This window comes from Typha angustifolia, chromosome 5 (genome assembly GCF_048772165.1).
Source record: "Typha angustifolia cultivar Huaian chromosome 5, ASM4877216v1, whole genome shotgun sequence".
Taxonomy (NCBI): Eukaryota; Viridiplantae; Streptophyta; class Magnoliopsida; order Poales; family Typhaceae; genus Typha; species Typha angustifolia.
Window position 1 is genome coordinate 8471840 of NC_133243.1, and position 21364 is coordinate 8493203.

Consider the following 21364-nt stretch of genomic DNA (forward strand, 5'->3'; position numbering starts at 1 on the left):
TAGGTGAGATTTCATGCACTTCTTCCATTAGATGAATATAAGTCTGATTGACATAAGTTAAAGTGAGTATTTTAAACAAGTCTCACAACTTAACGTAATATGAACAACATATAGTGTCGAGCCTAAAGAGGTTAAACAAATAAAGTAAAACACAAACACACGAATTCACCGTGGCTTCCAACGACTTCATCGTAGCTCTGGAGGACTCAGACCATCCTTGGAGCTCACCAAAAGGAGATGACTTATATAGAATGACATCTGACACAAAGAAGAAGGAAGAAGGGGAAAAAAATAAAAAACAATAATCAAATAATATATTAGTCTCTGAAGAAATTCTCTTTTAAAAAGTTATGAGCAGAATTATAATAAACTTAGAGGAGTTGGATCAATTAATGAACTGCACATGCATTAAGTCTCATCTATATTGTTTTAATTTTTGCCATTAATTTGTGTCTTAGCTCGAAGTGCACTTGTCACATGGAGTCTTAATAGTCTAGTTACTTGATTAGGAAGTTAATTGGGCAGTTGGTCCTTTATTAACATAGTTAGCTCCTCTTCAACACTGGGTATATTCACCAACCATATGTTGAAAGCTTGAATCCAATGGTCTACTACTTAAATCCATGATGCATAGTTTGTTAATTCTTCATTTTTACATTTTTTATGATAATTTTCATATAACATACCAAATTGTAGTCATTATATTATTAACACAGTTCAGAATATTCGACTTTTCCCTTCTTTTTTTTGTACTATCATTTTTATATAATACCTTAATGTTAGTTGGACTAACTATCCTCAATCCTAAACTATGGTTGATTTAACTCCATTAGTGAAATTACTGAGATACTTACTAACCTAACACATACTAAGTGGTCATTAGTTCTTTTGTATTTAGAAATACATGTGTATTAAAAGATACATAATTTATCTACATGTTGTATTAGAGAAACAAACTACTTATTGATTTATTGTATTTTATAATATTGTATCTGTTAAACACGTGTTGATTAGAGAGGAGAGGAAAGTAAAGACAAGTTATGGTTGAGAATGGAAATAAAAGGAGATGAAAGAGATATGTTGAGGAAGGGTTGTGATCGAAATGAGAGAAGGAAGATGAGTTAAGATTAATTGGGATCGAAATGAGATGAGGAAGATAAAACAGATTGGGATGACTAGATGTAGTCTTTTGACAACTGTTTAATCCAAGTGGATGTTAAAAAACTTTGTCTCATTATAAATTGTCTACTAATTAGTTAAAACATTATTATTTTTAATATTTGATGCACTAAACCAAACAATATCTTTAAATTAGATACTACATCTATTAATACAACATCTAGAAAAACTTTCAACCAACCATTCCCTAACTAAAATTTACAAAAATATCCTTGAGAAGAGTGCTCTTAAATAAGTTGGATTTTATACTGGCATTTTAGGCAATAGTATTTTATATGTTAAGAAAAAGTGGACATGGGTATATTAGGTATTTGAAAAATATAAACTTATTCTCCCAAAATAATATTTATATTTAGATGCAATTTTGCTAGAGAAAGGTTAATGTAAGCTAACCCGACAAAATATTATAAGCAAAAAATAGAGGCCAAATTGCAAATAGCTCAAAGACAGTTTCTAATAACTAAATCTCTCACTTATAGGGTGTTATTTGGAAATATCCCAAAATTCTCTTATTTGGGCCCTGTGGGCCAATTTCTCCTGTTAGTCTTGATAGAGCTCTTCGGGCAAACGAGTGTAGCAAGGTCTTTGCTCATTCACTGGATCGAACTAGTTTTGTTTGGGCCATCTTCGTATAGTTTGCAGCCCAGTAGAAGGCTCGTAACTGGCCCAAGAGATAAATAGATAGAAAGGGTACCGATACTTCGGTATAAAAACTAATTATTATAACTACTAAATTATGATTCTAAACTTCAGATGAATATTAAAATATTTGCCTTGTATATAATAGTTTATGATTCGATCTAATCCCTCGCGTCATTAGGATAAGAGACCAATTATTAGAGGAAGAGGAAGATCAAATTATTTGAGAATACATTCAACTAAAAGAGTTGAATATAGGACAAGGTTACGTGTAGCTTATTGCAATAAAACATTGGCAACAAACCAAATAAAGCTTAAATTAATGTTAGATAAGATTAACAATCTTTTACTTTTCTTTATGCTGATAAGACCACAGTCTTTGGACGAGTTGCTTCTCTTGAGGAATCTATACAATAGATGCACAAAGTTTTTTTATTTTGAAAAATAAAAATAATTTAGTTTGAAAACATATTGCAAAAGGCTTTTAATGGGCCTAAGGTTTTTTTGGTGTACTTGAAGACCAAATCCATTCCCCTTCGGCCCCTCTCCTGTTGACAGTCAAATCTGGCAGAGCCTGCGCGTCTCTAGTTTCTCCTTCCGGCAGTCAAATTATTTCAAACTTACTTCGCCGCTGCTCCCCGGACTCGCCAGTCGCCTCCAACCCTAACTCGCCGGCCACTCTACGATCTCACTTGTGTCCTCTGCTTCATAATTCGAGCCCATCACGAGATTGATCGGCCTGAACTATTTGATTGAGGGCTCCTCGAAGGATGACTGGGTTAGTGCTCGATCTCTTCCCCCTTTTTCTCTCTCAAACATCGACTCTTGAGGTTATTTTTCAAATTTATCACCTTGGATCTCGTATTTTGCTTGATTTGTGGTCCAAGATCCTTCTTTTGGTTCCCTTTCGCACTTTCTATTGTCTTTTTTAGTCTTTGGAAGGGGAGAAAGGTTTAAAGGTTCAATCTTTTCTTATTATCCGCTTCGATGGTAGTGGGACGACGCTATATTTGGTTTCTCGATACCGAAATTTAGTGGATTCTTGATCGGCGTATACGATTAATCTATCAATTTTTAGTTGCATTAACATAGCGTAGTGTGTGAGCCGACTGTTGTTTCCTGTAATTGCCAGTTATTACTTTACGAAAACCTGTAGCAAGTATACTACCTTTTGATCTTCGAAAGAATAAAGATTCCATCTTTTGCTGGATCATTGTATGCATAAGTTCACGAGTTCCAAGATATTGCCAGAAGAGCTAGTGGTCATATGGTGCTAAATTGCAACAGAGAAAACTTATGGGCTGCTTACCAGGGGCATAGGGGTTCATTTTACTTGGTGTTGGTCTATTGCCAATAGAGCTGAGAGAAAAAACAATGATAAATTTGTTGATATACATGACAGATTGATCTCTTGGAAAGAGGTAATCGGAATTATGATGCTTGGGTATGTCAGGGGGGTAATTCAGTCCTCAAATTTTGTTGATTATAATGGGCAGATGGATCACTTTGACAAGACTTTCTGCATTAAGCAGGCCTTGAAACTGTTAAGTGAAAGTAGACTTTGGAGCTCAAGGAAGGAGGGTGCTACTGTCTCTTACGTCATGCCTGGACAGTCCAAATGTCGGTACATTTATCTAACTCATCTGGCAAAGCTGTTAGATAGTTCATTGACATGATGCCCATGTTCGATACATAGGCGTCCCAAATTGCCCACCCATTAGTGTTATAATATAGTGTGAAAAAAAGGCATTAAACTTTTAAGCACCTGGTAATATTGATGGGATGAAGCAGTGGCTCATCTTCAATGCAAGCAATATATTGTGATACAATATAGCAAGTTATGCAAGCATGTAGTTTGGTATTCTCTTATCAGCTATTTTACTTTTTCCCTTATGAATTTTTATTGCACATCAGGTATTTGGAATCTACTCCATCTAAACTAAATCTTTAATCTGTTCTAAATGCCCTTGCTGTGACAATGATACCATATTGTTTGTACTTCGTACTTGAAGGTAATTGGATCTTCCACTATATTCATCTTATCAGTCTGACTTTGTGTTGATTTGTTTCTGTCTTGATGTTTTTAATGCAGACCCTCATGGCTGATTGACAGCAAGCGAATTGCTTCCAAGATTAAAAATGCTTCTGAACCAGCGGATCCGAGTAGATTCAAATATTTAAGCAACCCAAGTAAAGCTTGTCCAAGATGCAACCACATTATTGATAACAGTGATGTAAGATTTCATATTTCATATCTATTTGCTTAACCCTCTGCCCTTCGATATAAGAGTCCTGATTAAAGTCAGAGAGTTCTAATGAAAATTGAATTAATTTCACAAGATGTTTTTTCCATATGTTTTTCATTTTTTCCGTCATGAGCAAGTTATTTTGAGTAATGTTTTCTGGCACTGTTCAAAGAAATAATGGCTCACGAGGATGTAGTAGCTTGCTGATGCAAACACCAAATCTGTTTTGTATCTCTTACAGATGTGTAGTTTATAAAACAATGAAGGAAATTTGCCCCTTAGCTATAGAGAACTATTACTGATTTTAGTCTTTGTTTTTCAGGTTGTCCAGGAGTGGCCTGGCTTACCTAAAGGAGTGAAATTTGATCCATCTGATCAGGAGTTACTTTGGCATTTGCTTGCAAAACTTGGGAAATTAGATGCAAAATCTCATCCTTTTATCAATGAATTCATTCCAACTGTTGAGGAAATTGATGGCATTTGTTACACCCACCCTCAGAGACTACCAGGTACTACCAGAGGCAATCTCCATCTTTCCTTTACCTGAAATGTCCTATTCATTGCGAACTTATTCTTGTTTTTTTCTATATCAGGAGTGAAGCAGGATGGAAGTGTATCCCACTTTTTCCATAGGACTTTTAAGGCATATAATACTGGGACTAGGAAGCGTCGAAAGATAAACACTGATGACCTTGGGGATGTCCGCTGGCACAAGACTGGCAAGACAAAACCAGTAATTATTGATGGGAAGCACCTTGGCTGTAAGAAAATAATGGTACTTTATATGAGTACAGTAAAAGGTGGGAAACCTGAAAAGACAAATTGGGTAATGCACCAATACCATCTTGGCACGGGGGAGGATGAGAAGGATGGTGAATATGTTGTCTCTAAACTATTCTATCAGCAGCAGTCAAAACCAGGTGATAAGAATGCACAAGATTTGGTTGCCACAGAGACACTAGATGCTCTTGTAACAGAAGTAGACCCTGTAAGTTGTCCCCAGTTACTCTTTGAAGCCCAAGCTGATAACCGAGAAATTGTCATCAGCACTGAACACGATTCTGATCAGGTATGCATGATTTAGCCTTTATCTGGTATCTTGGTTCAATTTCTTGTAGCAACGAGAAGGTTGCACCCCTTCATTTCAACCTTTTTTACTCTACAAAATTTTAATTTTGTTTGACTTCTGCTCACTGGCCAATTTTATTGGCTGCAAATCTTTTGTTTAGATTTGGTAGTCACCATGGAATTGAATGGATGTCTGTTAATTGCTTTTTTATCTTTGTTTCATGAAAAAACTATATTGCTATACTGAGTACTGGAACCTTATATGCAGGTTCATGTACATCATGAGATTCAAGATGAAGAGCAGCATGTCCATCCAGAACCTGAAAAGACTGATAGTCAAGATCACCCAACAGAAGATACAAAATGGTGGGAAGGTGAATCACAATTTCTGTTAGATTCTCAGCAGCTGGCAGAAGGTATTGCTATATGCGAAGAATTCCTTCAAAGTCAGAATTCATGTGGCGGTGATGAACCAAAAAAGAACAAACTTCACTTGTCTGATTATGCCCATATGGGCGTAGAGGACTTGAAAAGAGATCTAGAAGAGTGCCAAAATCTGAGCCACTTGGACCATACAGATATTCAGCTGGAAACGCCTCCAGATCTTCGACTAAGCCAACTTGTATGCTCATGAACTTTAGCTGCAAGTACTTGCTGTTATTCATAGTTTTTTTATTTTACGTTTTCTGAACAATTCCAGTTTTATCATTTCTGTTCACAGGAGTTTGGATCACAAGATAGCTTCTTGACGTGAACTGGAAGCAAAATTGCAGATTGACTGTTGCGTTACTGTTCTTTCTGTTATCTTCATTGGGTGTATATGGGAAGATGCTGTTAACTTATTCAAGCAAACTTGATTGGAAAATTATCGTTATGGTCCTTTTTGGTTTTGTCTAATGTGCAGCCACTTAAATGTTGTCGTGAAGCACCTGTCTTGTAAACTGGCTTGTGTGGCTAAGCAGTTAACTGAGTTTGTAAGAGCATATATCAGCTTATCTTACAAATCTTGTCCCCTAAACTGTACTATATCGCTCACTATGTGTAATCACTAATAGATATTTGTGAGCATGCTTTGTCAAGATGACAATTTAGTTTGATATTTTTTGGTTGTAAAATCTGATTCATATTATGTTAAAAAAATAGCATATTAGGAAGAAGATTTGTTTACGCCCATCTAACTTTTTAATTATATATATATTTTTTCTTATATTGAGATTTCTCTCTCTTGTATATAATTATAACATATATGATTATATCTTAATTATAGAAGATATTATTTAATACTAAATAATTTAAATTTGATTCTTTAGGGATAGACTTTGATTTGGAGATAGACTTTGGTTTAAATATGATTCTTTATCTCTGTTATTAAATTTAATTTAAATCGATCTTAAACTAACAAGAGATATATGTAAATAATAAAAATAATCAAAAAGATGAAATTTAATTAAATTTTCATCAAGTTAATTGTAAAAAACAATCAATATCTATATACATTACTTTCAGTTAAGGATATTGATATATTTTTTATTTGATAAATTATTAAGATAATATAATTATCATAAAATAATATGCAAAATAATATATTTAAAAATTAATAATTAAACTCGTAATATTTTTTTTAAATTTAGCATTCCATTATACTCTTTAGGATCTTAACCGTTAGATCTTCAACAAACTGATTAATAAATAATTACCTCTATAGTATAATACGAAAGAAATTCTTAAATAATTACATTGAGGACCAACACTTACCCAATTATCGTTAGGGTCCGGATCCGATAATCAGGGACAACATCAGGTGCCTTAGCGGGCTATTGGGTACATACACCTCATCCACCCTCTATTCCGCACGTGCGGTAAGCCCGTCAGTAGGGTAATAAATAACAAAATAATTAGCGGGTACCGTATTCTTTGTATATATAAGGGAGGAGAACAAAGACGGCAGAATCCATCGCAAACTTATTCCGATAACTCTCCTCTTCCTATATCCTCGCCCGCCTTCCTCTTCGCATGGACTTGGCTTCCGATCCACGTCGTCGCAAGTGGATTCGGACAAAGTTATTGATCTGAGAAACCCTAGAAGGAGGCAGAATTCATGGGTTTCCCGTGGAATTTCCCGGGGAAAACCCTGATCAAGCGACTGTTCAAGTCCCTTCTCAAGAAGAAGTTGGGGGATTTGATCCTGGGCGACATCGACCTCGACCAGCTCGATGTGCAACTTAGTCATGGCACAATCCAACTCTCCGACCTCGCCCTCAACGCCGATTTCATCAACCAGAAGGTGTGACTCCCGAGATAGTCTCGTTGTTGATTCCATAACCTAGGGTTTATTTGTCCCCCTCTTTGTTCTGGTTTCTCGAATCGCAGTTGGAAATATTTGATTGATAGGAATAACGTAAATTAGATGCGTGGAGCTCGCTTAGGTTGAGTTTGGCTCCATTCTTGGCCGACAAAGGTTGCTTCTTGGAACGATTACTAGAGTAAACGATATTGAGATGCTTAAAATATATCTATAGAGTATGAATAATTCTGAGAAGGGTGTTTCTGTCTTGGTTAGGGTTTTGTATTTAGGCGGTGTAAGGGATTTATATATATAATCAGAAAATCTTACGGGAACAGGTATGCATAAGTTCTACTTTATGTAAGGCCACCAAGTTCAATCTTGTGGAAAGTCTTCCTATGGCATGTTCTATTGTCGTTGATTAAATCTGGCTCTTCTTTACTTGTTCACTAATTTTTCATCACATTTTTGTGTTAACTAACTCTCAAGAATTTCTGACATGCACATTCATATATTTGATATCTTGATGAATTAGTTCTAGGATAATACTCTTCCTCCTTTTGAAGTGTTGTAGAAATATCTGCAGTTGAGGGTAGTTCTGTGAATAAGTGAATTAGATTGAATAGAAGAGTTTCTCAATCTTATCCTAGAGAAAGAAAAAAAAATTCTGAAAATGTGTTCGATCCTTTAGATAATAGCTTCTTTTTACATCCCATATAATATCATTCCATGTGATTATATATAATAATCATATAATGCTGCAACTGTCTGCTTTTCCTTAAAGATACTCCTAGATTATAGAAGAAAGTAAGATGCTCTTTGGCTAGAAAATATGGTTTCTTCCTGCCAAAGCATCCTACCGTATTGAAAATTTTCTTTTTCAAAGCATCCTACTGTATTGAAATTTATCTGGATCAAGATTTTTCATGTGCTATGAACCATTAACTATCAATCGCTCTTTTGCTTTAATTTGTATTCTTTCTTTGAAATAATGTATAAATCAAAGATTTTTTTTTTTCTCCTCTTTTTTGTTCCAGTTGGCAGGAGCAGCTATCATGGTCAAGGAAGGATCTTTGAAATCCTTATCAATTAGAATTCCTTTTAAGCTTAATAGTTGTGAGATCAAAGTGGAAGAATTTGAGCTTGTGCTTGCCCCATATGTCCCGAATGAAGTTCCTCCTTTGGATGCTGACTGTCTAATCTCAGCTAATGAGGATCAAAGCCATGAAGTAGTTGATACTCAAAAGAATGCTCATGGAACTGAGAATTGCAATTCTGCTGCTGTTTCTCGGGATGTTAATGAAGGAGTTAAGAAAATTGCTAATGCCGTCAAATCTTTCCTTACAAGCTTTGATGTCAGAATAACCGATGTTTATGTAGTATTTGATCCCCACACCAATCTGGATGTAGGTACATCGATGTTTAATAGATCTTTGGTGCTTCGGATACGAGAAACAGAGTTTGGAACATGTCTTTCAGAAGATGCTGTGGTTAAGTTAAATAATTTCATAAAATTCAAAGAAGCATCCGTTGAGTTTCTTCAGATGGACGATGTTGATGCAGAGCTTCAAAATAATTTAGAAACAAGTACAGCTGGGAGTTGTTCTGGTGAAGGCACTACTACCATCTTGACTGGGCCAATAGGTGGATTCTCAGGGACATTGAACTTAAGTATACCATGGAAGAATGGCTCTTTAAATCTTCAGAAGATTGATGCAGATGTCTCCATTGACCCCTTAGAACTGAGGGTTCAACCGAGCAGTATCCAGTGGTTCATAGCCATATGGGATTCGTTTGAGAGCAGCACAGCTCAGCCAAATCTTGTACATAGTTCTGCAGATACATGTAATTCTAGTTCCCAAATGTACCCATGTTCATCAACAGTAGGTTCTGATAAATTAGGTGCAGATGTAGTGATAGTAAGCAGGGAAAACATATCAGAGAACATGTTCTCTACAAGAAGTCAAGATAAAGTTAATGATGCTTTCCTTACAAGGACAAATGTAATTCAGAATTGGGTGCCAGAATCAATTGAACATAAAGGCCGGAATAATCTTGACCCTGATGACGCAAGGTTTGATTTTCTGTTCGACAATGTGAAGTTTGATTATTTAGGCATGTTTGTGGTATTTCAATTTTCGCAATATTCATATATATATAGATATATATATGTGGATCTCAGTGCTACTCAGGTTGTGTGAAGAATTTTTTTTTCCTTGAGATTTATTCGTTATATCTCTTTTATCCAGTCCTAATCGAATATGTGTAGATGCAGTATTAAAAATGTTTAGAGAAACTTGGTATGAATTTAATTGTATCATTTGTGTCTGAACTTTCCTGAACTTAGTTTTTGTTGTTGATGAATTTAAGGTTTGTGTTTTCCATCTGGAAAGTTTAATAAATGTTATGTGATTACTGTTATGTAGATTATTGAATATTTGTTTCTCGAAAATTTAAATTATTATTTCCTATGTGCTCACTTGCTGTTTATTATCTTGGAATGTGACAGGTTATGATACCAGTTTTACTGTTATGTAAATTATTTCCCTTGTTGATTCGCATATATTTCTTTTGCAGCATTGATCAGTTTTTTGAGTGTTTTGAAGGAATGAGAAGCTCCCAGATGAATTCAGGTAGTGGCATATGGAATTGGACTTGTTCTGTTTTCAATGCAATAACTTTTGCATCAACTCTTGCTTCTGGGTCAGACCATGTTCCTCAAGGTACTTTCTTTGGCATTGACATGTTTTGTTGTTAAAATTTTGAAGTACTAGTTTTTTTTTTCTATGAGAATTTTGTCAGACCTGATTCATCATCAATTTCCAATATTATATTTTTATCATAGATTACTTATTCAGAATATTTTTGCTTTATTTGGGATTCCGCCTAATGTTGGAGACTAGCTCTCCTTTGGGACAGTAATTGTAAGTATAACTATATAACACTAGGTAGAACCTTCCGTGTTTCCATTTTGTTGGCTTCCTAATATGTGATGGTGGACCTTCAGAGCTAAGAGAGATTGCTGCTGTTTTTTGGGGTTTTTGTGTGTGTGTGTGTTGGGGTGGGGGGGGGGGAGTGGCGCTCATATGGGTACAGATTTATGATGTTGAACTTCTTTCTTCTTGCATCATTTATTATTTTTGGCCCTTACTTTTTTTTTTTTCTTGCCAATCTTCATGCAGAGCAACTAGTTGAGAAAACTTTGCGAGCTGCTATTTCTGAGATTTGTGTTGTTCTTTCCTTCAGTGATGAAGAACAAAAGCATCTTGGCTATTCCAGCAATGTTCTCAGCTCATTAACAGAGGGAAAGAAGTTTGAGTCTTATATGAGCTGTCTTTCCTCGATGCATAATGAACAGTCAGCTTCATATGAAGCTAATACCATAAATCCAAAAATGCACCATTTGGAAGCAAGGTTTCAGAATGTATTTCTTGATTTGGAGGTATACTTTATGTTGTGTTCTATTTCCTCTTTCCTCTTAGATTATGCAGTTCATAATTTTTTGGGTGGGCCGGTGGGAAATACAATTTACAGCCCCCTTTGGTTAGACCAAAATTCAGAATGCCACGATGAACTTTTGTGTCACTTAACCCTCTTATTGTTCCAATCTATATGCAATTGTCTAATAGACATTAATTTTAATATTAAAGGATTAAGACTAAAATGCTTTTTTTTTTTATTTTACAACAATTAATTAGAAAAATATTTCATTGTTGTGAAATTATTTTCTCCTTGTGCTTCGTTCATCTCAATCTTTCAAACTTCTACATTTTGTACATTGTAAATAATCTAAAACAGAGATAATACAATGAGAAAAAAATGCAAAAATGTCAAAAGTTCAATAGAAAATTACCTTTACAATTAGTTTTGGACAGAAACTAACTGTTAGAACTATAAGGGGTTGAGTGACAAAAATTGAAGTTCAAGAATGTACTTTGAAATTTGGCCTAACTACAAGGGGCAATATATATATATTTCTTTTCATTTGAAGACTTGTTTCAGTTAGTTGTATCTTGACTATGGTCTCACTTTTGATGAATTAATCAGACTTACCCCCAAAACTTGAAGTTCAAAGCATCAGTCAGGAACATTAAGGTTGATGAATACTATGATATTGGAAATCATGCTGCAGACTTAGGTTTGAAATACAAGAATGCTTCCTATTACTCAATCCTTTTAAGTCAGCACTTGCAGACTGAAATCCAAGCTGCTCTTCCACCATTTCCTTTTCATGTCGGAGGTCATGATTCAAAATGTTATACCAGTGATGATGTCAAAACTGCTACATATAGTTCTAATCCTTCAAGCGGGCTGGTCAAGGTTGAATTGTTAAAATCTTTTGATGAATGCAACTGTCAATATGCTGTCGGTACCACTGAGTTAGATGGCAGGCCAATGACGTTAACATCTATATCTGTCATTCTGCCACCATTCATTTTCTGGGTTCACTTTCATCTAATATATATGCTGTTGGATCTAATTAAGCAAGTCAAATATCCGAATAGCAATATAGGAATGAAGTTTGCATCTAGTGAAAGTCATAATTCTTCAACACCTGCTGATGCTGAAGGCAACAATATGACTGAAATACCAACTATTCCTCCCAAAGCAAGTATGAAGGTGAACGTAGTCTTTTCACAGACAAGGATCGTGGTATCATTTCCTTCTGAGTTTGAGAGAGACTTCAGTCGCCCATCCCCTTTGGATAAGTTCATTATTTTCGACCATTCATCATATTTAAAACCAGAAGAAATTTCAGAATTTCCCTCTCTTCCAGAAGCAAAACTTCTTAAGGATTATCAATCTGGCCCTTCGACTTCCATCCATCTGGATATGAAAAATTTTGACATATACTTGGTTGAATCTACATATAGAGATTCTTTGGATGATAAATTGTGTAACTTAGAAAGGCAAACCTTCTCTGGCGTGAAGATTCTATCTGTTAACTGCAGAGGTGCTGATGATCCTTCTGGAATTTCTATGATATGGCAGAAGGGTCCTGTGACTGGTCCTTGGATGGCAAGCAGAGCTTGGAGTTTGTCCACATTACATGATCAAAAAAATAGTAAGAAAGTTTATGGTGAAGGGACTGGATTTTCGTCTGCAACAACTTCAGAAGACCTTCAGGAGATGAGTTCTAATATCCGTCAAGAGCTGATTCAGAGTTCTGAATTTTTGGTGCATGTGCAATTTTTTTGTGTTTCAATTTATCTCGGTAAGAATGACTATGAGCTGCTGAACCATCTGCTAGAGCTTGTCCTTGATGGGTTATCAAATACAGATGCTGACCCTTGCAATAACAGTAAGGACGGCGAATCAACGTCAAGTAACCATAGTGCTATCCAAACAACTGTCTGTTTTGAATGTGATATCTTGAATGTTTGCACTAATCTTGATAAAGTTGTAGAAGTAAGTCACTTGCTACAAAGAGAACTCGAAGGTTCCTGGAAGCGCCTTAAGTTAAATCTTGAGACGATTGAGCTGCTATCGGTATCAAATATTGGTGGGATAGGCCATGCGGGATTGTTGTGGGTTAACCATGGTCAAGGCAAACTTTGGGGTTCTATCATCAATAGTAATGAGAAAGATCATCAAGAGACAGAAGAGTTTCTTTTAGTTGTTTGTAGTAATTCTGCTCTCGGTCGTGGTGATGGTGAAGGTGCGAATGCATTTTCTTTTGGGAAAGCTGGCAGTTCTGTCACACACATGTGGAATCCAAGGTTATGTCAGAGTTATACTTCTGTTGTTGTTCGTTCGGGGACGATAATTGCGCCTGGTGGCCGTTTGGACTGGATTAGTGCAATATCCCTATTTTTCAGTTTGCCTTCACAAAAAACTGAACAATCAGGCCATGATGGCATGCAAGGTACTTCTAAAAGTAATGCAGCATCTAATACCTCTTTCTTTCTTGATTTGGTGGATATTGCTTTGAGTTATGAACCCCACGTTAGAAATCATATTGCCAATGGTGAAGCTGGAGAGAGGGAACCTAGTTTTGTTGTTGAACCTGGGGAAGAGATGGACAAGCATTATGTGGCATGCCTTTTAGCTGCAGCATCATTTAGCCTTTGTAATCATACGAACTCTATAACTAATGATCATAATATCCAACTACAAGATTTAGGGCTTCTTATTTGTGAATCATCTGGCTCAGAAAATGTAAATTGTGGTTATGATGTGGATTATCTTTGTCAGACTGGATATGTCAAAGTTGCCCAGAATACACTTGTGGAAGCTGTGTTAAGAATAAGAGGCTCCTTCTGGGAACTTGAGATTTCAGATTCACTTTTCAATCTTGATACCTGTCATGACACGACACATGGTCTTTTTCGTCTGATTGATCAACTTCAGCAGCTGTATGCACCTGATGTGAAGGATGCTCTAATACATTTGCAATCTAGGTGGAATAGTATCCAACAGGCAAATGAGGAGCACATGTCAACTGACACATTAGGTAAGTCGGGGAGCAGCAATATGAATAAGTTGCTAATGAGTGATGAAGGCTGTAGATCTGTTGGATTGCTAGATGAGATACTTGAGAACGCCTTTTACATTAAGGGAGAATGTGTACCATGTGATCATTGCAATACACTGTCTCATCCTTCATGTGATGGTTTCAAGCCTGAAGATGGGCAGAAGATAAGCATAACAACCCAAACCACTAATGATATCTGTCCACTAAGTATTCCTCACGAGAATTCATTGGGTACTTTGGGAGAACAGATTCTGACAGCATCAGAATATAAATCCTACTTACCTCAAATTATTGATGCTTACTGTGTGCCCAATCTACCAAATTCATCATTGACTTCATGCAGCCAATCAACTAATGAAAATCAGCAAAATAAATTAGATCAGCATGCTAGCAGAGACATGGAATGTGGAAAGGGCGGGTGGTATAATGATGGCTCCTGTATTCTAGTTGAAAATCATATTTCAAAAATGAACAGTCAACTTGGAGGAGAACAGTCAAGCCAAGAAAAGAATTTTGGCTTTGGTAGTTCTCATTCTTTTGAGTCCGGTTTCCTCAAAGGAAAGGTTCTTCTTAGGAATATTGATGTGAGGTGGAGAATGTTTGCTGGAGTTGATTGGTCTAAGCCACGGAAAAACCCTATGTGTTGTTTGAATTCAAATGGACGAGATGGAAGTTCATATTTAGAGCTTATCATAATGGGGTTGAGTCTTCAATATGACATGTATCCTGATGGGGAAGTTCATGTTTCAAAACTTTCTCTTTCTGCTCAGGACATGAATCTTTATGACAGAAGCAGGGATGCCCCTTGGAAAATGGTAGGGTTGTTAAACTGCTTTGATGTTTAGTTATTTTATAATTGTATCCTTGATACATTGGCAATTATGACTTTTCATAACTTGTCTATATCACAGATTCTGGGATGTTACAATTCAAAAGACTATCCAAGAAAATCCTATTCAAAGGCATTGCGTCTAGAATTAGAAACTGTAAGACCAGATCCGCAGAAACCTTTGGAGGACTACAGGTAAATTTGATAGATCTGCCTTTCTTAGGAACCAGTTTCATGATTCAGATGTAATTGACATTGATTGGGAGGTGCCTGTACATATATGACCACACAAAATGATAACAGAGATAGGATTGATGCAAACTTATTGTATTTCACACTTGTGCGTACAACATATTGCTCTTCACACTTACGTTTAACGCTAAAATTTGTCGCTTTCTGTTACCCATTAGAATACTTACCCTATTTCATCTTTCTAGGTTGTTTTTGAAGTTCTGTTGTAACTGTTGATGGAACTTGCTAAGAGTTTCTTCTACAGTTCTACCCTGTGTCTCTACTTTTGATTTTGTGCTATTTCTCTCAAATTTATTGAGAATTAAATGAGTCATGGCTAAGAGTTTGTAAAAAGTTTTAAAAGGAAGATAAAGGAAGATATCTTGTTGCTTAAACCTAATATCATTGAAATGGAATCATTATATATAGCTGCAGGTTATTTATTCTTGTTGTAACATTTAAGCTTTTTCTCTGACACTAAAAGTCAAACTTTTTCAGGTTGCAGCTTGAGATTTTGCCGTTGCGTCTGCATCTGGATCAAGACCAGCTCAACTTTCTCGTTAGCTTCTTCAGCAAGGACTCAGATGGTGATGATTCTCATAGTATGCCTCATGATTTGAATGAGCCTGAGATGTCTGGGAGAGATATCACAAACTACGGAAGCCAAATGATTGTAGAGGAGGCATTGCTTCCTTTCTTTCAGGTCTGTTAGTGCTATCTTATTTTCCTTGTGAATCTCATCCTTGATGCACCTATAAACTGAAAACACTAGAGACATATGGTGCGTGCACATGCTCACACACATAGAGGAGGGTGGACATCTAGAATTCTTCTGTTGCAAACTTGCAAAAGCAGTAGTTGGTTCCTCTATAAAAAGGGAAATTACTTTCACTGCAAATATTCAAGTAATGTTCTGAAAAGCATTTTGCTTTGTGAAAGTATTTGATGTCTACCTCTGTGAAAGATATGATGTCCCAGTCTCATTGGAGTTATATTGTTTTTAACCAAGTAAGTTGATCTGTGTAGACTAGGAAGTTATAATGAGAATAATTCTGAATACTGAACTGATATTAGTAATGGTAATTGGAATGAATAATTCTTTGGTAAACTTATACGTCTTTAAATGGTTTCATTATGAATGTTGATGCACTCACAAGTACGAGTAACAGATCTAAGAATTCAATAGCGACAACATGTTGAGGTATTGAGCTTAAGTCAAATATTTTTCTTTTTCTCTTAGAAGTCCTCTTTATCCCGACTGTGGCTTGCAATTTAGTGTTTGAGTTTCAGATGCTCAGATGTTGCAGTATTATGTTATGACTATTCCCTTACTCTCTCATGCCAGAAATTTGATATAAGGCCTCTCGTTGTTCGTGTTGATTATGTTCCTCGGCATTTTGATCCAGTTGCTCTGAGCAAAGGCAACTATGCGGAACTTCTTAACTTAGTTCCATGGAAGGTAATATGCTAGTACATAAACCTATTTAGGAGTTAGGACTTATCTTTTCAATTTTTTGTGCTGTTGATTTCTAACATTAATTGCGTGCCCTTCCAAGTTACCATGTTTCAGAAGTTTCATAATTAGCATATAATGTTACATTCATGTGGTGCTGTTCTCTGCAGGGCATTGATTTGCAGCTGAAACATGTGTCTGCTGTTGGTGTTTATGGTTGGAGAAGTATCTGTGAAACTGTAGCAGGGGAGTGGTTAGAAGATATTTCTCACAATCAGGTTTTGACTTTTCACTGTCCTCCTGTCATGCCTATTAGTTTGTTTGCTTTTTCTAATTCTAACTGGAAAATATTGCTTATTCTAGGTTCATAAATTACTAAAAGGACTTGCTCCTATGAGGTCATTATTTTCTCTCAGTTCTGGCACTTCCAAGTTGATCTCGTTGCCTGTTAAAAGTTACAAGAAAGATCGCAAGTTGCTTAAGGGAATGCAAAGAGGTAAGAGGGAAATTAACTGTTTAAAGTTAACAGATTGACTTCTTGTAGCATTAAGATGATTGCTTTTTTCACTTGACTACTTTAGCAAACTTGTACTTGACTTCTTGATTGGTCATCAAATAACTTCCGATGGTAAAATACAATTGAGAGTGAGTAGCTGATGTCATACCTTCCAAGGAAAATATGTACTTAGATTGGTATGGCTTTAAGAACTTAAAAACACACTTACGGAAAGGCCCTTCAGCCAATCTTCTGTCTATAGCTTTCTCTCCTATAATTATCTAGTACAAGAGATATATCTTAGGAATTATTGCTCATGTAAGATGTGGTCAGTATTCCTACTTGATTTTGTAAAAATCTTGCTGTGTGTGTGAGAGAGGGGGAGGGGAGGGAGGGAACAGATGGGAATGGGAGTTGGAAATGAATAGAGATAATAGGTGTGGTTGCTGGAATGAATGGCCATGTTGGGTGCAATTAGGCCCCCTAAGCAATCTCCAGGAGACATCTTAGACGTGCTACATCGGTTATGAACTATCATACTTCCCAAGATCCTGTAGAGTGGATCAATGCAGATACTAAAGTTTTACTTTTATGTTCCTCTTCACCATCTATTCCACAGAGAAGTATACAAAATCTTGTCTTGTCTTGTCATGTCTTGTCATTGCAAACAACAAAAATTCATCGAGAGCTTTATGGTTTAATAGCACTGTTTTGTTTCATACATATTTCAACTTCTGTACAACTATGGTAGAGTTACTGCTCTCTTTCTTATGTAAAAGCAAATATTTAACGATCAGGATTTGCTGACTGATGTACATGTTTGACAGGTGCAGTAGCATTCGTTAGAAGTATTTCAATTGAAGCTGTTGGGCTAGGAGTTCATTTAGTAGCTGGGGCCCATGACATTTTGCTCAAGACAGAATACATCCTTACTACTATTCCACCGTCTTTACCCACATCTAAAGTAAACAAAAGAAAAACTAATGTAAGATCTAATCCGCCTGAAGATGCACAACAAGGAATCAAGCAGGTGGACTGTCTCATGTTGCATTGCTAACTTTTGGAGGGGCATTCTTTAGATACACTTTTCTATTTTTACATTTCAGGCTTCATTGTGTCAGCTCTAATTGAAAGTGATTTTATCTCATGACACATGTTTTCAATGTGGAGAATAGTAAACATCTCTACTTTTACACCAGTCCACCTAACTAGAGAAATTTTCAAGTTACTATTGACAGCTAACTAAAGATAGGTGTTTTATTTTGTATATAGACTGATAGAAGAAGTGTGTTATTTGGAAGGTAAGCAATCGGTATAAACTTCTCACAATCTTCTAAGTTCTTGCATGTAGTATTGGTGACATACAAAAGATAGTGAGACCTAAATTTTAGCCTTTTGTAGCTTGCTTATCCACTGTTAGTTCTGCCAGTGTTGAACTACTCTTTTAGTATAACATTTAGAATATGTCAACAACAACCTTCAATCAGCTAGGCCCCATGGAAAACATGTCAGGGTTGGCTTGGCTGAAATTTGCAGCATATTTGTCCAACAGACAGAACCAAGTTCTAGATATTAGGCTCGACAGCCTTATTTGGTATGCTATAAGCATAGTCTATGGCTCATTCTTCAGATATAGGAGCATCAATGACCATGCTGATTGGCTTGGCTGAAATTTGCAGCATATTTGTCCAACAGTCTGAACCGCGTTCTATATATTAGGCTCGATGGCCTTATTTTATATTCATTTTCAGTTACATGGTCTTTAATGATGTTTTGCACATCAATGTGGTGAATCCTCAACCCATATAAAATAATGAATTTGTTTTTTCTTGTTAGAGATGTTACTATTGAAATGAGTAATATATCTCATGCCTCAGTGTCTATTCTTTAATTATTCGTATTCTGATGTCTTGCCATTATTTTCTGTGTTTCTATTGTTCATGTTTAAAAGAATAATAACTTCTTGCAACTTGTTTCTGTGAAGAATCCAAGATAATCAAAACATGGATGTGTAATTTTTGATGGGTCACAAAGGATTAGTTTGGGATTACATATTGTCAATATCTTGAATACTCTAAAGGCCTTTTTACATGTATGTTGCTCTTTCCTTGTCAGAATTTATTAGATATTTCTGTTTTTAGAATAATAAAAAATCTGATATTTGTGGTAGCTTATGTCATTGATGTTACTGTGGAATAGATGTTTATTCTTAGGGTTGTGTTATATAATTAAAGTTAGATAGTAGCTTTGGTGGCTATTGCGAGGGTATTTAGTTTTAAAATATTCTTCCTTCTGAGCAGGCTTACGAGAGTCTAAGTGATGGTCTTGGTAGGACTGCCTCAGCTTTACTTGGAACTCCTCTTAAGGTTTACCAGCGTGGAGCAGGTGCAGGATCAGCTCTGGCAACTGCTTTCTGTGCAGCCCCTGCTGCTGCTATTGCTCCAGTCTCTGCAACTGCTCGTGCCATGCATTGTACACTTCTTGGACTTAGAAACAGGTAATTCATTCTCCATTTATATATTTTTATAGTGCAGATTAAGAACACAAGGACTCACAGGTGGACATATTCAAAGTTAGAACTGTTTGGGGTTAAAATACTGTCCTAGTTCCTGTGATCTGTCAGATATGATTTACCACACCGACGTGGTCACGTTGGCTAGACTTCTGTTCTATCATACGACTCGACGTAAAGAAGCAGTTCTTGCTCTGGCATGGAGCTTATTATATATTGTAGTCCATGCTCTGCCAGATGCAATTGTACAAGTAGAATTAATCACTAGTCATTTAGAAGACAGGTCTGTGAATTATGATCCTTGATTTGATATAATCTGGCATATGTTGGTGTGATGGGGTGACTTAACATAGACTGTACTAGAAATGTCTTTTAACTATCGTGACTTTAGCAGACTTTTCTATTTTCGCACCTGGAGGCTATATATGTATTGCTAACTCTTGTTTTTAACTTTAGCCTCGATCCTGAACACAAAAGAGAATCCATGGACAAGTACCTGGGACCTTCTAGATAGTAGGATTGTTTCTGAAGTTAAGGTGAGGACTCAGTTGGTTTCTTGTCTTTTAACAAGTTTTGTACTGCTAACACTGTTCTTAACTTGTACTTTTTCTCTGGACAGTTTAGTTGTAGAATTAGATTGATACGTTCTCAGCTGCTGAAGTGGCCGCTTGTACAATGTAAGCTTTATATTTTGCAAACCACATATTTTCCTGCTTTCAAACCCATACTACACATCTTTATTCTTTTATCCCATGTTAATGCAGGTGTACAGCTATTCAGATAGATTCTTTGAGGTGTGACGGAATAAGAATATAACCTTGTACAGTATGTAAATTACCAAATTTCATTGCCAACTCTCAGCTATTTGTTTGTAAATATGCTTGCAATCGTTTTGGTTTTACGCCACCCCAGTTATAATAATTTGTAATTTCTCCACTTCCTTTCTGCTAGGTAAAATTTTGTTAGACCGCCTCCTGGCAAGTGGCTTAGGTTGGAGGAATATGACTGCTGTATATAATTGATTGTTGGGAAAGTAATTATGATTCTTTTAAAAGTTATAAGTGATACGAAATAACAGAAAAAGGTTAATTGGATGTATTCAAAGGATCTAACGTTGAAATCTTAGTCATCAGCCTATTCAAGCATGACAAGGGAGTTGCCGAATCCGTTTCAGGGGCACCCACCCCAGTTCAAGTCTGAATAAGATTATCCTGTTTTACTTCTGACATATTTTTCTTTCAAAGCATTTTCTTTTTGAAGACCTCCTATTTGGGTTACTATATACTTTCCTGGTTGCTTAGCATGATGGAAAGGCTATTTATATTCTGTTTTGGTTGTATTAGGATAAATTATTTTGTTTATGAAAAAAACCCTAGTTGCTTGGAAAAGATTTTTGATTTAAGGTGTGTTTATCCCTATGATCATTTTGATTTGTGTCTCTGTGACCTTCGTTAGTGGTGAACGATGAGTATCTCGCGGGATTATTTGGAGTGGTGTTCTTTTATCTCGTCGCTTTACCAACAGTTATCTTCTTTCTTTAGAATTTCTGACGTCAAAGGAAGGGCCGGCTTTTTAAATTTTATTCAATAAAATAGATTATACCGAAATTTAATACTAAAACGGTCTAAATAAAATGTTAAACTATTAAGTATTTTATTCAGTCAAAAGTAAAATGTTTATCATATCTATTATTTAAAGCAAACTATTAAGTATTTTACTCAGTCCAAAGTAAAATGTTTATCATATCTATAAGTCAAAAGTAAACTATTAAGTATTTTCTTTGTTTCATTTTGTTTACTTTAATTGAGATTCTTCGGTCTTTTCATAACAAGACTTTAGAGCCTGAAATCCTGAATATTATCTGTAAAACAAATTGATGATCAAATCTTTTATTTTTGTGGGGAGAAACCTCGTAGATATAAACATTTTATTAAAATCTAGGGACAAGTTTT

The 21364-nt window shown here is 35.9% G+C and overlaps 2 protein-coding genes across 2 annotated transcripts; both read left to right on the forward strand.

Moving 5' to 3' along the window:
• The first annotated feature begins 2359 nt into the window (after positions 1-2359).
• On the forward strand, positions 2360-6150 carry LOC140759982 (SUPPRESSOR OF GAMMA RESPONSE 1). Its single transcript, XM_073096731.1, has 6 exons — positions 2360-2596; positions 3911-4052; positions 4387-4573; positions 4658-5133; positions 5401-5754; positions 5854-6150. The coding sequence occupies exons 1-6, from the start codon at positions 2589-2591 to the stop codon at positions 5884-5886; spliced, it is 1200 nt and encodes a 399-aa protein (XP_072952832.1). The 5' UTR covers positions 2360-2588; the 3' UTR covers positions 5887-6150.
• A 922-nt stretch (positions 6151-7072) lies between these two features.
• On the forward strand, positions 7073-20508 carry LOC140759981 (autophagy-related protein 2). The gene is made up of 15 exons (XM_073096729.1): positions 7073-7416; positions 8454-9490; positions 9994-10139; positions 10599-10858; positions 11464-14706; positions 14803-14915; positions 15450-15654; positions 16297-16410; positions 16575-16682; positions 16768-16900; positions 17728-17930; positions 19201-19397; positions 19869-19948; positions 20032-20089; positions 20177-20508. The coding sequence occupies exons 1-13, from the start codon at positions 7231-7233 to the stop codon at positions 19924-19926; spliced, it is 6003 nt and encodes a 2000-aa protein (XP_072952830.1). The 5' UTR covers positions 7073-7230; the 3' UTR covers positions 19927-19948; positions 20032-20089; positions 20177-20508.
• Positions 20509-21364: the final 856 nt, after the last annotated feature.

What these genes read in the sequence shown, in the direction of transcription:
- LOC140759981 (XM_073096729.1), top strand. Translation starts at nt 7,231, where the DNA reads ATGGGTTTCCCGTGGAATTTCCCGGGGAAAACCCTGATCAAGCGACTG. An exon ending in ATGTATTTCTTGATTTGGAG is followed by an intron (nt 10,859 to 11,463) that starts GTATACTTTATG and finishes TGAATTAATCAG; the next exon opens with ACTTACCCCCAAAACTTGAA. An exon ending in AAGATATTTCTCACAATCAG is followed by an intron (nt 16,683 to 16,767) that starts GTTTTGACTTTT and finishes TGCTTATTCTAG; the next exon opens with GTTCATAAATTACTAAAAGG.
- LOC140759982 (XM_073096731.1), top strand. An exon ending in ACATTATTGATAACAGTGAT is followed by an intron (nt 4,053 to 4,386) that starts GTAAGATTTCAT and finishes TTTGTTTTTCAG; the next exon opens with GTTGTCCAGGAGTGGCCTGG. An exon ending in CCACCCTCAGAGACTACCAG is followed by an intron (nt 4,574 to 4,657) that starts GTACTACCAGAG and finishes TTTCTATATCAG; the next exon opens with GAGTGAAGCAGGATGGAAGT.